At 43.6% G+C, this 15,724-nt stretch overlaps 1 protein-coding gene across 1 annotated transcript in view; it reads right to left on the reverse strand.

Annotated features, from left to right (window-relative positions):
- Positions 1–1,809: 1,809 nt before the first annotated feature.
- SSC4D (scavenger receptor cysteine rich family member with 4 domains) overlaps positions 1,810–15,724 on the reverse strand; it is a 31,624-nt gene continuing 17,709 nt past the window's right edge. The window contains exons 5-10 of the mRNA XM_040422278.1: positions 11,854–12,168; positions 10,581–10,661; positions 10,423–10,497; positions 7,254–7,565; positions 4,795–4,872; positions 1,810–2,126 (exon numbers count right to left, since the gene is read on the reverse strand). Of these exons, the coding sequence (XP_040278212.1) occupies positions 1,810–2,126; positions 4,795–4,872; positions 7,254–7,565; positions 10,423–10,497; positions 10,581–10,661; positions 11,854–12,168 (1,178 nt within the window). The remainder of the gene's footprint in view (positions 2,127–4,794; positions 4,873–7,253; positions 7,566–10,422; positions 10,498–10,580; positions 10,662–11,853; positions 12,169–15,724) is intronic.

The raw sequence follows: 15,724 nt of genomic DNA on the forward strand, positions 1-15,724 counted from the left end.
CAGGTTTCATTTAAAGGGGTAAAGGGGTGTTCTACTACAAAATAGCTGTTGGGTGGCCATCAAATGGGGAAAAAAATACACAAGATTACATTACCCGCTGTTATCCCCTGCTGTTGCTGTTCCAACTGTGCCCAGGTCCCTGCTGCTCTCCACTTTCTGCTCCTGACTCAACACAGCAGGAATTGGCTGGGATGCTGTGCAGCGAATCACTGGCTGCCTGGATCCCCAGCTATTTCTCACAGTGTAAAGACTTCAGCAGGAGGTGGAGCACAGTGAGGACCTGGGCAGCGTGGTCAAAACGGCAGTGGCAGGAATCCGTGAAGTGATTATTTTAACCAATAACCCCTTAAGGACCGCCACTGTACATGTATGGCAGCAGTCCCCAATTTACACACCAGACACCCGGATACATCAATACTGATCACAGACTTTAAATCCCTCACATGCCATGGTCAATTGTGACCACAGCATCTGAGCAGTGTCCTGGAAGCATTGCTCTACCAGGGCCTGAATGCCCCTCCACACTAAGATCGAGGGAGCAGTTCATTTTCTATGGCAGCTTTGGGCCTTCTGAAGTTCCTATGGGTCCTCCTTGCGTGTGCCTATACACTCATTTTTGTCGCTTCACCTCCCCTAAATAATTTAATAAAAAGTGATTAAAAAGCTATACACACTCCAAACTGGAATCAATAAAAATTACAGATTGCCCTGCAAAAATGAGCCCTCACACAACTTTTTTTATATTTACATCCATGGAGCTAAGGGGTTCAGAATATGGTTATGCAAATAAAAAAACACATTTTTCAATATTGTTACTATTTTAACTATTAAAACACAAGAAGAACTATATAACTGTGGCAATCATGACCTGGAGAATGAAAGTAACAGGTCAGTTTCACCACATAGGGAATACCGTAAAAACAAAACCCATAAAACTATGGTGGAATTGCATTTTTTTTCAATTACACCCCTTTTTGGAATTTTTCCGAGCTTTCCACTACATTTTATGCAATAGAAAATAGTGTCATTAGAAAATACAACTTGTCCCCAAAAAACAATCCCTCACAAGGCTATGTGTTTGGAAAAATAAAAAAGTTATAGAGTAAAAACAAAAAAAAATAATGCAAAAACAGAAAATCACTAAAAGGGTTATATGACCACCTGACAGACTTTTTTTGTATTGGAATACTCCTTTAAGTTTATTGTATTTGGTTGTAAATATGTCAACTTAGATTTTTGTTTAGATTTGTGCTTTAGATTTTACACTGAAAGGGACTGAGCAGCCTGAAATTTATGAGAATGATTAATATCTTTTGTCTGATATAAAACATGTTGGACGTGAACATGGTATATTTGGAGATATATTTTAATGTTAACTAAACATGAGATAAAGCTCGAAGATTTTACTCCTGTACTGGACATGTTTGTACACTGAATTATCTACAGGTTGGAACGGGTTCCAGGAACGGAGATCTATCTCTGGCGAGCTGGCGTAAGTTCTCTTTGTTGCAATGTATGAGACTATATTTTCGCTACAGAAGACAAACAATAAATGGTTTTTAATAAACGCCATTTAGCCAAAATACATAGAATCCAGGAGAAAACATGCCCCTGAAAGTGTCCATAGCTTTAAAGGTCATCTTAACACTACAGTCTGTGTATATTATAAATGCAAATCAAAGGACAATAGACTTCAAGAGTACATAGTCTTAGCTTGGAAGGGTTATTAAAGTGCAAAATGACAGAGATGACACAGAATTATGTACATAATGTATACATTTACATATGTTCAGTTTGGCTGGATATTGTTCACAAGAGCCCACACTTCACCCCGGCATCTTCGGAGTGGTCACAGTTGTGTACATTCCAGTGAATGTAGGAGCACTGTAATAGGGAACTTTCATTGCCATGACACTTAACATTGTCAAGGAAAATAGTGCCAGTCCCCTGCCCATACCATGCTTCTCCCCATGCTTTTACTGCTGCTCCACAGCCTACAGAACGACAGACCACTTTTGCAGCCTTTAGGTCCCATGCGTCATCACACACAGTGCCCCACTGCAGTAAAAAAAAGATTTCCAGGCGACCTTCACAGCGATGGCTTCCATTCACTAAGCGCATGGACCCTGGTGAAACAGTGGAAAACCTGTCAGTTTCTAATTATCTTCATTCTAAAAGCTGCACATTTTAGTCAACTAGAATACCAGAACCTTGAAATGAAATGCATTTTACCACTAGGGAGCAATTCCACCTTTGGTTATCTTCTGACATGTCGGATATTGGGATCTATAGAAATTTTCTTCCTGCACTGGAACTAATAGAAGTTGCAGCTCACAGACATGTCAGTAGATCATTTCAGGTGAAAGCCCTTGAATAATTTTAGAAGTGCTATTGTCTCAGAATGCTTGTAAGGAGAGACTTGTATAAAGACATATAAAAAGGAAAAATACATATCCTCCCCTACTGTATCCTTCTCCCTTCCCTTAGATTGTAAGCCCTCATGGGCAGGGTCCTCTGTCCTTCTGTACCAGTTTCTAACTCGTCTTGTTCACGCTTATTGTACTATGTATGGATACCCCATTATTATATGGAAAGTGCCATGGAAGGAATGGCGCTTTAATTATAAATAATATTATTAATATATTAAAGGGGTTTTTCAAGTCTTTCTTACTGATGACCTATCCAGAGGACAACCGGGACCCCCTCCCTGCCAATCAGCTGTTTGAGATGGCAGCAGCGCTGCTGTGAGCTCCACAGTCTTCTCTCTGCTTTTCCTAGGCCAGTGATGTCACATTCATCGATCACGTGGCCTAGGAGCAGCTCAGTCCCATTCAAGTGAATGGACCTGGGCTGCAATACCAAGCACAACCACTATACAATGTACAGCGCTGTGCTTGGTGAGCTAAGAGAAGGCTGCGGTGCTCACAGGAGCGCTGGTGCCTCCTCAAAACAGCTGATCGGCGGGGGTGTCGGACACCCACTGTATCATATACTGTATATCTATAACTTTCCCTATATATACTGTGGAACTGCTTCTCCTTGTCTCCCTGCCTTCTATACTGCCTGTCAATGGTGAATGCTGCCTGCCCGCTCTCCTGTATCTCCCTGGTGGATAGTTAGTTACTGAGCATGCCGGGGATATAGAGCACAGATGGGGGGGGGGGGAGAGGCACCTGATACTGGCACATGGGGGGGGGGAGGGGTTGGCTGGCACCTGATATTGGCACATGGGGGGGAGAGAGGCACTTGATACTGGCACTTTTTTTTGGGGGGGGGGGGGAGATGGCACTATGATACTGGCACATGGGTGGGTTTGGCACTATGATACTGGCACATGGGGGGAGAGGCACTTGATACTGGCACTTTTTTGGGGGGAGATGGCACTATGATACTGGGACATGGGGGGGTTTGGCACTTGATACTTGCACATGGGTGGGTTTGGCACTATGATATTGGCACATGGGGGGGAGAGGCACTTGATACTGCCACTTTTTTTGGGGGGAGATGGCACTATGATACTGGGACATGGGGGGGGAAGAGAGAGGCACTTGATACTGGCACATGGGGGGGTTTGGCACTATGATACTGGCACATGGGGGGTGGGTAGGAGAGAAGCACTTGATACTGGCACATTGGGGGGATGGGAGATGGCACTATGATACTGGGACATGTGGGGGGGGAGGAGAGAGGCACTTGACACTGGCACATGATGGGGGGGCATCTATGGGGACACTTACTGGCACATTATTGGGGGGCATTATGGGGGACACTAGGCCGGCAGCCTATCAGAGGCCGGACACTGAGGGGCATCTACTGGGGCACTATATATGGGGCATTTTATACTGGTACATTATGGGGGGCACTAGCAGGAAGGGGGGAGAGGAGCACTATGGGGGAATTTACTGGAGGCACTATATAGGGGTATTTTATACTGGGACATTATGGGGGCACTATGGGGACATTAGCTCAACTGGGGGCATTACAAGGGGGTATTTTTGCACTGTCACATTATAAGGAAAATTATTTCTACTGGGGGGGCATTATGGTGGGCTTTATTACTCCCCGATGGTATGACCCCCTAGTAGCAGCACCATCCTCTCCCTGCTCTGCTATCCCTCTGCCCCTTCTCCAAATCCTTATTATGAAATCTTTCTCATTAGGATAAAGCACAACATCAGCTCCACCGAGCCCCCGACCAAAGTGTGGAAGTGGTGTCCGAGATCCCCAAGGGTCAAGTAACTGTAAGTTTTCATATGAAATATGTTTATGTTATACACATATAGCCTACACTGTGCCACACAATATACAGTATACCGCTACACTGTGCCCCACAATATACAGTATACCGCTACACTGTGCCAAAGGAGTGGGGTTTACACAGGAGGAAGGAAGTGCAAAGCACGCTGGGGGGGCCCTTACAAATATTTGCTGTGGGGCCCAGTCACTTCTAGTTACGCCCCTGATACGGCTGCTTTCTCCCTCCCCCTGAAGCTCTACCTCCTGAGATTGGATGCTGTGTATAACACAAGTCTCACAGGCTCACCCGTCGGTGCATTTGGAGTAGAATTCCATTATAGCAAAGGCAGAATGGTATTAAAGTAAATATAATGAATTAAAACTCCAGTAAGAAATAGATAATCAGGTACCTGCCATACATATATGGAGGGGATTGAGCCTTAGTAAGGGGGTAACCCAGGGGGCCGACTTAACCTACTGTACACAAACAGTCCAAGGGAAGGTATTTGATGCTGAAATGGAGACTTATATGCTTAATAGTTTATATTGCATACATACCATCTTTTGGAGGTGTTGCTGATTTAGTTGTCACATCAAAGCTGCTTCCTTTGGGAAGCAATTCTGAGTCTCTCAGACCTAATGAATGTAACATATGGTTATTCTTAAGACTGAGGAAAGAGAAAGGAAAAGGTGAAGTAGACACATGGGAGTATAGGAGCAGACAATTGGTCAACCAAACAATGCTCTTTTCATTTGATGAATTGTTTTGTATCAAGGGAATCAGAGCCCTGCCTGCAAATTGATGGCCCTGACTTAATAACGGGGGACAATTTAAAGGTTGTCATTAGATTTGTGTATTGTTGTAAAGGTATCGTCCTGTGCGCCAAATTTATGAAAGTGACGCACAGCACTTGTTGAATTTAACACAACCAACTATCATATTCTGACTCATTTTCACCTGCCACAGTTACAGCAGGACAGGAGTGGAGAGCAGTGGAGGCAATTTTTTTACGACTTTCCCTATGATAAAAAAACGCCAAAAACCAACATGCTTGATAATAATGCCCACAAAACGGCTGTATTTCTGAAACTGACTTAGGCCAGCTTCACACTAGCGTTAGAGATCTGGCAGGCTGTTCCCTGTCGGCATAGCCTGCCGGATCTCTAGCACTAGTGTGAAGCTAGCCTTAACAGGGGCAAAAAATAACTTTGGCCTGTTGTAGACTATTTATTAATGGGTTATACAGGTAAGGCTAGTTTCACACTAGCGTTATTGCTGGATCCGGCAGGGTTCAGCAAAAACGCTTCTGTGAATGATAATACAACCATCAGTATCCGTTATAACGGATCCGGTTGTATTATCTTTAACATAGCCAAGACAGATCCGTCATGAACTCCATTGAAAGTCAATGGGGGACGGATCCATTTTCTATTGTGTGAGATTGTGTCAGAGAAAACGGATCCGTCCCCATTGACTTGCATTGTGGGTCATGATCCGTTTTGCTCCGCATCCCATGGGAGAAAGCAAACCGCAGCATGCTGCGGTTTGCTCTCCGGTATGAAAACGGAATGCATTTTGGAGCATTCCGTTCTGTTCAGTTACGTTTTGTCCCCACTGACAAAACGGAAGCGTTTTTTTCCGGTATCGAGACCTTGTGACGGAACTCAATACCGGAAAATAGAAATGCTAATGTGAAAGTAGCCTAAATTGACAGAATTGTCACATTTTACTCCAAAAGGCAAAACCTGTTTGATAAATCAGGGCCTATGTTTGCACAAGTATGCTTGAAAGAACGGTTGCTTGTAACGTGATTAAAAAGCGGCACATGACCGTAACTGTGGGACTCTTCTTATCCTCGAATCCTGATCGGCATAATTTGCGTCAGTAGCAAGATAGATTACAAGTCTGATTTCTATTGTAGTGGGTTCATTTAAAGGGAAAGCGTTACCTGATATTCCCCTATTAAACCACAAGCATAGTTAGATAGCTGTAGGTCACCCTAATAGAACATTTTTTCCCTTCCTGAATGGAGACTCTGTTGCTGAGCTTTAAACCTTTTTTTTATAATATGCAAATGAGCTGTTAGGTGCAACAAGGATGTCACCGATGCTCTCAAAGTTCTGATCCTTCCATCACCCAGTTCCTTCCTCCCGCTTTGATTGACAGGGACCAGAAGGTGGCTATGTAATCTCATTCGGCCCTGTATTCTTGCTCATACACTGTTGTTTTAGGTATCGGTGCATGTACAGTACAGCCAATTTATGCCCTGGCAAGAATCAGAGCTGTACTGTGCATGCACCCATACCCAAAGCAGCAGCATATGTTTGAGCTAGAATAGAGTTGATCTCGAATATTCTAATCGCAAATTTTTATTGCGAATATTGGCACTTCGAGAATTTGCGAATATCTAGAATATAGTGCTATATATTCGTATGCTCAAATATTCTATTTTTTTTTTCATCTGAACCCATGATCCCTCACTGCTTCTTGCTTGTGGGCCAAGTGAAGGCTGCAATATCTTTGACTTTAAGAGTAGTGTTGATCGCGAATTTTCGCAATTAAGAAAATAATGACTAGAGATCACGAATTCTCGAATATGTGACGAATGTTCGCCCAAATATTTGTGAAATATCACGAATTTGAATATTGCCCTTGCCGCTCATCACTGTTTGAGAACACAGGGCCAGGCAGGGATGCTTGAAGAAGCGGAGCTTTGATGCGATGAGAGCAATGATGATGCCCTTGTTGCACCAAACTGCTTATTTGCATATTATAAAAAATGCTCTTATCTCATCACCAGAGCCTTGGATTGGGAAGGGGAAAAAACTTTAGGTGATATATATATGGTTTGTTATGGAGGTCCCTAGGGACGGACCCCCTTTAATCACTTTATGGCAGCCCATATTAACCTGAACTTGCCCCTAACACCACAGAGACACTACAGACTGTAGTAGGCTGCGGCCACATTATGTTTCAGGTATGCATCTGACATATAAAAGAAAAATAACATATTCACCTTGACATATTACACCTGCATCTTCATGATGTCCACAATTATGTTGCCCCCAACCTAGGTTGAAGCATTCGATTAGGTCTTTCTCTGTACCAACACAATCTACATTATCAAGGAGGATGGGACCACTGCCATAGCCAAAATAGCTAAGAGTTGTAGCCACAATGGCAGGACCACAACCCATCTGCTTGCAAACCACCTGCGCATTATTGTAATCCCAGTCATCATCACATACAGTTCCCCAGGTATTCTGATAGAGGACTTCCACTCTTCCTTGGCAGCTGCTGTTTCCATTTACTAGTCTAATGCTGCCACCTGGTGGAGAAAAAGTAAAAGCAATGAATTCAACAAAATATCAGCATTGTTCATATTTCCAGTTTTAGCATAATTAGTGTTAGGCTACTTTCACACTAGCGTTTTTTTCAGATCCGTCATGGATATGCAAAAACGCTTCCGTTACAATAATACAACCGTCATGAATGGATCCGGTTGTATTATGTCTTCTGCAGCCATTGAAAGTCAAAGGGGGACGGATCCGTTTTCTATTGTGCCAGATTGTGTCAGAGAAAATCGTCCTCATTGACTTACATTGTGTGCCAGGACGGATCCGTTTGGCTCCGCTTCGTCAGGCGGACAGCAAAATGGTGCAGGCAGCGTTTTGGTGTCCGCCTCCAGAGCGGAATGGTGACTGATCGGAGGCAAACTGATGCATTCTGAGCGAATCCTTTTCCATTCCGAATGCATTAGGGCAAAACTGATCTGTTTTGGACCGCTTGTGAGAGCCCTGAACGGATCTCACAAACAGAAAGCCAAAACGCTAGTGTGAAAGTAGCCTTAAATTATTGTAAATCAGTATTTTATTATTTAAATTATATCACGTTTATGTAACTGTATAACTATTAAAATGCAACCCTACAGTACCTTACTTTCTAACCTCATGGAATATTTTACTGTTTTTTGGAAAGAAAACCCATGTCTTTATTTTTGTTTTTCATTTTACATAATGTACTGAAGCCTGGATGGGTGTACAAAATGCAAGACAGGATCTGACTATTATGATAACGCTGTACATTGCCTACTTTATTTTACCATTATCCTATGTAGGTAATTGGCAACTGTGTCTTGGGAAATTGAGGTATGTTTAAATTGATTTATAGTGATTGCAAAAATAAAAATTAAAAAGCTTAGTCAGGCTAAAAAAGAGTCCATTAGATATCCTTGGTGACATGATAATTGATCTGGTGACCATTACAGCAATGGTTGATATTTATAAGTCTACTACAAGCCCTAATGTGCATAAGCCATTGTCTGGATATTTCTCATGCGACTTAAAAAGAACAGTAACTCTTCATATTTAGACATTGACATTTCAGTTACATTTCTTTAAAAAAAATGTTTTAGAAAAGACATTAGTTAACATAACCTATTGAATGTAGTTAATTATAGTAGTTAATTGTAGTTAATTATAGCATAGACACATTTGAAGACCACTACACTTAGGCCTCTTTCACACGGGCGTCATGGATTTGGGCCGGATAAGATGCGGGTGCGTCGCAGGAAAATGCGTGATTTTTCCGCGCGAGTGCAAAACATTTTAATGCGTTTTGCACGCGCGTGAGAAAAATCGGCATGTTTGGTACCCAAACCCGAACTTCTTCACAGAAGTTCGGGTTTGGGTTAGGTGTTGTGTAGATTGTATTATTTTCCCTTATAACATGGTTATAAGGGAAAATAATAGCATTCCTAATACAGAATGCTTAGTAAAATAGGGCTGGAGGGGTTAAAAAAAATAAAAAAAATTTAACTCATTGAAATCTATGATGGTTTTACTACTTTCCTATGGAGCCCTTGCCTGTAATACGGCTCATTAGGAAAGTAATAAAATCATACTATGCAGCAGCCTCCTGTCATTTGCAAAGACAGGGGCCGCTGCACACAAGCTCCGGCTCCTCCGATCGCCACATGGGGGAGCCGGAGCATAAACGAAAGCGATTTTTTTTTTGTTTCCAGTGCACTCAGGTGGTGATGGATCATGTGACGGACCATGTGATGAGATCAGTGACGTCACCAAAGGTCCTTTTCCTCCTGCAAAGCAAAGAAGAAGAAAGAAGAGAAGCCAGGCTGCGCGAACAAGTGGATTAAGGTGAGTTAAATATTTTTTAAAATTTTTTTAACCCCTCCAGCCATATTTTACTAAGCATTCTGTATTAAGAATGCTAATATTTTCCCTTATAACCATGTTATAAGGGAAAATATTAATGATCGGGTCCCCATCCAGATCATCTCCTAACAACAATGCGTGAAAATCGCACCGCATCCGCACTTGCTTGCAGATGCTTGCGATTTTCACGCAGCCCCATTCACTTCTACGGGGCCTGCATTGCGTGAAAAATGCACAAAATAGAGCATGCTGGGATTTTCACGCAACGCACAAGTGATGGTGAATGGGTCCGGATTCAGTGCGGGTGCAATGCGTTCACCTCACGCATTGCACCCGTGCGGATATCTCGCCTGTGTGAAAGAGGCCTTAGCATCTTAAAAGGGTTTTTTGGTTTTGACAAACCATGATTAGATTTAAAGGGCATATGTCAGCAGATTTGTACCTATGAAACTAGATGACCTGTTACATGTGCACTTGGTAGCTTAACTCCTTCACGCCCAGAGTTTTTTTTTGCGTTTTCGTTTTGCGCTCCCTGCCTTCCCACAGCCATAACTTTTTTATTTCTCTGTTCACATAGCCATTTGAGGGCTTGTTTTTTGCGGGACAAGTTGTACTTTCCAACGCAACCATTTATTTATTTATTTTTGTTTTGAAAAGTACTTTATTCTGATTGTTGAGCAGAAAAATACATAAGGTGTGAAGCTTTTATTGGGTGAGATGGCTTTTTCCACTTCAGTATATGAGAACAAGCCTATTTCTGGAGTGTATTTTGGAAAAATCAGCTTATAAAATTCTTTAATGGAGATCAGCTCTGAACAAAAGTAGTAACCAAGTGTTTTTATATCGTATTCGTCTGTTTTACGCACAGAAATACACTGCATAGTTTGCCATGTGAACATGGGAGGTCTCATGTTCTTCTAATATTGTAAAGTTACATTTTATCAATTTCTGTATTTAGCAGCAAATGTGCAAGATATTAGGAAAAAAAGGTAAGAGAAAAATACGGCTTACTTTTCCTCCCAGGCTGAAAAAATCTGGTTGTGAGCAAATCTGTCTCAGGAGAAGGTGGACTTCCTCCCCATGTAACTATGAAAGGAGAAAATGCACAGTAAGTTGTATCTTATACAATATTCCATTGTAATAAGTATAAGAAAGAATATCTCATTTACCTGTGGCTGTGTCTGTAAATGACCCTGCAGTGTCATGAGCTACAGGACTGGTGCTTAAGGCTGTAGTTGAGATTCCCAGACCTGGACAACAGTAACATTAATATTCAATAACAGAAGAGAGCTTAGTGGAAATGTACATATTTGAGGCTATATGCAATTTAGCGTTTGATCAATGCTATCACCTTTCCTATCTACACATTTTGCCTGTAATAGTCATTTTCTAGATCCATGGTACCCAAACTATAGCCATCAATGTGGCTTAGAAAATGAAATGCTGCAGGCTGGATGCGGGCATTATAGAGATAATGCATAGACAGTAAGTAATTTCTGAAAGATGTTCCTATTTAGCACTGCTGATGCTATACTCAAGCAGGGTCTATGCAAATGCTTACTTAAGGGAGTGTATAATAAGAAAGTGACCAGATCACAAAGAAGCAGCACTTCAAATATACAGTGTTATGTTTCAGCTCATCTACAGAGCAATTTTCATCCACTATTGAAGAGCTAAAACATTGCTTTGTAACACTGGTTGAATCCCTTCATAACTTTATTTTATGTTTAAAGTGCTGTTTCTTCTTTGTGATCCAGTTTCTAAAAGGTAGAGTCTGAAGTCTACAAGTTCTGGAAGCATGACACCCACTTTCTGAAGAAACCCTAAATACTGTGATGTTCCACCTCTCTGGTTTCACAATTTGTTTATACAAGTATTTTTTTTTTTCAAAACTGTGTTTTACATGATAATTCAAATAAAAACATCTGGTAATATTCAATTTTGACACTAGGTATTAGAGCAGTCACAATAGGCTGACGCTTTCTGTTTTCTATACCCTACTTGTTAGCTTTTCTGTACAGATGGGGACAGAATGAGCAATGTCATCTCATTATCTTTAGAGGGTGGGTGGTAATGACTGGTCTACTGTACCGGTAGAGACTTAGATAAGCAAGAATAGTACTATAAACATTCTTTTACCACCAGATACAGTTGACAACATGGCTTACTTGTTATAAGGATTGTGGTTTAACCCCTATGAAGGTTCTTAAAGAAGAAGTAGAGCAGAAAATAGATTAAAAAAAGGATATTAATGAACTTATCTTCCATGGTGCCTAAATAAGAGACATTTTCAAATGTTTGCCACCATAGTTCTTCTTTTGGATTACTTTTGGATAGGCAGGCTTTGCAACTTGGGAACTGTCTTTCCATATAAGATTGAATAAAATGGTGCTGATCAAAAGTTTAAATATTTGAGACCTTTGCTCTATATGTGTCATTTACCAGCACAGATGATTCCAGCATCTTCATGGTGGCCACAGTTGTGAATTCCCCAGCCAAGACTGTAGCAAGCTGTTATGTATGCCTCTGACCCATCACAATTCACATTGTCCAGTAGTATTAGACCAGTTCCATACCCAAAGTAAGCATTGCTTTTGTAGTCCAGGGCTTCACCACAGTTAATTTGTCTGCATACAACAATTGCATCCTTCATTCCCCAATCATCATCGCATATTGTACCCCAGTTACCCTTGTAGAAGATTTCTACTCTCCCTTGACAGGAGTCAGCTCCATTGATCAACCTTATACTGCCATCTCCTAAAATGACATGCAAGCAAAAATCATTGTTAGGAAAAAGAATATAAATAATGCAAACCAAAAATTAACAGTAGAATTTTACTTAAACCCTGTTTTTTTCAGAGTTAATAATGAATTGAAAGGTACATATATACATCATATGGGCAAAAGTTTGTGGATATCTCTCCTCCTTTCGACATGTATGAAGAGCTGTTGTAGTGTTGTTTGGCTTAGCAGACATTTTCTGTGTGTCAAGAGTTAGCAGAAAACAGAAAGTGTGGGCCCCCACAGCATTGGAACGGGAGCAGCAAGGGGTTGATGAGATATCCTCTTTTTAACTTGTACACCTTTGTAAACCATTCACTTCCCCATAGCCAGTTCTCTGCAATGGTGAACCTCCGTTCACTACAAACCAACCAAGAGAAATAATTTTCTGCCCTGCTTGTCAGGGAAGAATCAGAGTCTCTCTAGTATAACAGCAGTATAGCTGAGGAGACTCCCATCTACAAGAGGAGGTGAGAAGTGACTATACTGTCAGAAGGCAGAAGGGGAAGGAGACTGATTCTGTCCAGAGCTTACCCACAGTTGCACAGATTAGCAGCACCAAGAGGGAAAAATAGAAGCAAAAATATTAAAATGGTATTTTATTTAAATGCTAGAAACCCGGTAAATTACTGTCACCCAGATTTCAACCTTCTCTCAGGACTTTTGGCATGACTAGTATATTGTCAATTCGTTCTCCCTGCCCATACCTCATTTCCCCAATAAGACACAACAACATAGGTGGATTTTATTGGCCACAGCAGCCATTTTATTATTAAACATAAATAACATAAATATTAAATAATATCGTACTCAAGGCCTTCCCACCTGAAGGCCTGACACCAGAACCTTACCAACCTAAAACCTGACTTGAAATCACAGTCGGGGGGGGGGGTCCTTGAAGCCCCGCATACCTGAAGGGTAACTACCCTGCCCCTACTTCAAATTACTTTTAGCTGTTAAACGCCAGCTCAGAGGCCGAACCGGTAACCATGGGCAACAACGAGGGCAGATACCCGCCATACGCCACTTCATAAATCAATCCCTGGGGAGTCCAGAGCCTCCTTTGGCTCCCTCCCCACCACGCCAGAGCCACCATAACCACAAACTCCAAGGACCCCCCACCGCCCACGACCCAAGGGGGGTACCACCGCACCCCCTTGCATCCCGCAACACCCGCAAAGCCACCTCAATCCCGTTCTGTAACCCTGCGCACCACAAATCAATGCCCACTGCATTGAGGTGCACCCCATCACTTCTCCAAAACGCCCCTTCCCCTGCCTCAAGCTCCCTGTGCCTCACGACAACACCGCCATTCCTCGCCACAAAACGTCCCACCGCCCTATTGACCTTTTTTCCTTGCCTTGTTCAGTCTTTCCACCGACCTGGCCTCCCTCCAATGCTTTCTCGGCACAATGTCAGACCAAACCTTCACTACGTCTGGAAACTGCGCACACAGCCGAAGCAGATCGAACTTTATATCTTTTGTGAGCTCCCGGCAGGGGCGCACACCCAAATCGTTGCCCCCCACATGCAACACTAAGACCCCTGGTGAATCATCCAATCTTGCAAACCTGTGGAACTCTGGTAGCACTCGACTCCACAGCATGCCCCTCAATCCCAACCACGTAATCACCGCTACGTCTCTTGAAAAACTCAGTTGCCTTCTATCCGGCCTGACATCTGCCTGCAACGCCCCCAAAATACATAGGAGTGGCCCATAATCCAAACCAGACAAGCTGCACCACCTGCCAAATACAAAACATAAAGTCAACAATAGAAGGCCCCCACCCCCCCTCCAACCTGACTCATCCCCCCAAGCCAACTACTCTCATAACAACGCCGGTCTGACGTACGACCATCACCCAATCCGACGAGTAACATCGTCCCCCAGACCCCTACGAGCCGCCTCAGTAGCCGCCCCAATACGGAATGAATGACTCCCAAATAGCGAGGGGTCCCTACTCAACTGTTTTAAACATTCTCTTAAAACAGCTATGAACTGAAAACGAGACAAGAATGATCCGTCCTCATGAACCAACAACGGCCCCTCTACCCCAACTCCCCGTACCCCAAACTCCCTAAGACACCGTACAGGGCACGCAGCCAATCTCTCCACTGGAAACAAAACCACTCTACATACCCATGCCAACTGGTCAGTTTTCAACCTCCTGATACAAAACTCAATCCTATCGTGAAACAAGACCACATCTTTTCTTCGCAAACCCCCAGCACGGCACCTGCTTGGGCTAACCAATTCCCCAATACGCAATGCCCCAAAAAATGCTAGAGAAAAAGCCAACTAAACAACCTCTCTTCCACTACTGACCCACAAACTTGCCCCAACTGTACAATCAGATCCCCTAACAACTCAAAGGAGACCGGCCGGTGCTGATCCCCCCCGGACGACGACCTCCTACAACCCTTTAGCGCCCAACAAAAAAATTTTTTGGAACATCTTGCACATCCCGGCTCCTGCAACCAAACGCCACCCCTGCCATAAACTTGTTCATCCTGGATACTGACCATCCCTCCTCTCTGCAATGCCCCACAAACATCAGCAACAAAACCACGTCCTCCAGCCCACACCCCTGAAAACTTTGCTTCCTTGTAACCCACAGGTCCCATGCCTTCTCGTACGCCGCCCAGGTACCTGACGCCAATGACCCCCTCACCAACTCATCTACCGACCAAATGCCAGATTTCACAATTCCTGAGGGAAGCCTGTTCCTTCCACGTCCTCCTCTGGTGCCAGCACCTGAAACCAGTCCCACTGGAAACGAGACAAAGCATCCGCAATTGAGTTATCCACCCCAGGAACATAGGCCGCGACTACCTAAGCATTTAAAGACAGACAAACCAAAGCCAGGTGCTTCAGCAAGCGCACAACCGGCGGTGACGAGGCCGAAAGGTGATTATTGGACTCTACCTCCCCCAAATTGTCGCAATGGAAGCACACTTTTTTATTCTGGAAAAAATCCCCCCAAATAGCCACCGCCACAGGCAATGGGGAAGAGCTCTAACACCAGATTCTTCACCTAACCCTCATCTCTCCATTGCGATGGCCACTTCCCCACGCACCACCAATCTTGCAAATAAGCCCCGAAACCAAACCCCCCCCGCCGCGTCCGTAAACAAGTTGAGACCCGCTGCCACCATCACGTCTGCCATCCAAAATGAACGCCCATTATACGTCTCCAAAAAGGACGCCTACACCCCCAAATCATCCCGCAGCTCCCGTTGGAGCCGCACAAAATGATGAGGGGCCTGGACTCCCGCTGTTGCCCTAGCCAACCTTCTACAAAACAATCCACTCCATAGGCATGATACGGCACGCGAAATTGAGCTGCCCTAACAACATAAACCTCGCCCTTTGCTGCGTCGTCCAGACGAGGCTCCCCTTTATCCTTAGCCCCCTCCTTCTCTCCTTCCTTATCAACACCGCCCCCGACGATTCACTAGCCGCGCTTCCAGCCGCCTCCTCCCCCGTCACCCCTGTCCCACTATTACCCGCTGGTCCAAGCCCCGGTAAACC

This window comes from Bufo bufo, chromosome 3, assembly GCF_905171765.1.
Source record: "Bufo bufo chromosome 3, aBufBuf1.1, whole genome shotgun sequence".
Classification (NCBI taxonomy): domain Eukaryota; kingdom Metazoa; phylum Chordata; class Amphibia; order Anura; family Bufonidae; genus Bufo; species Bufo bufo.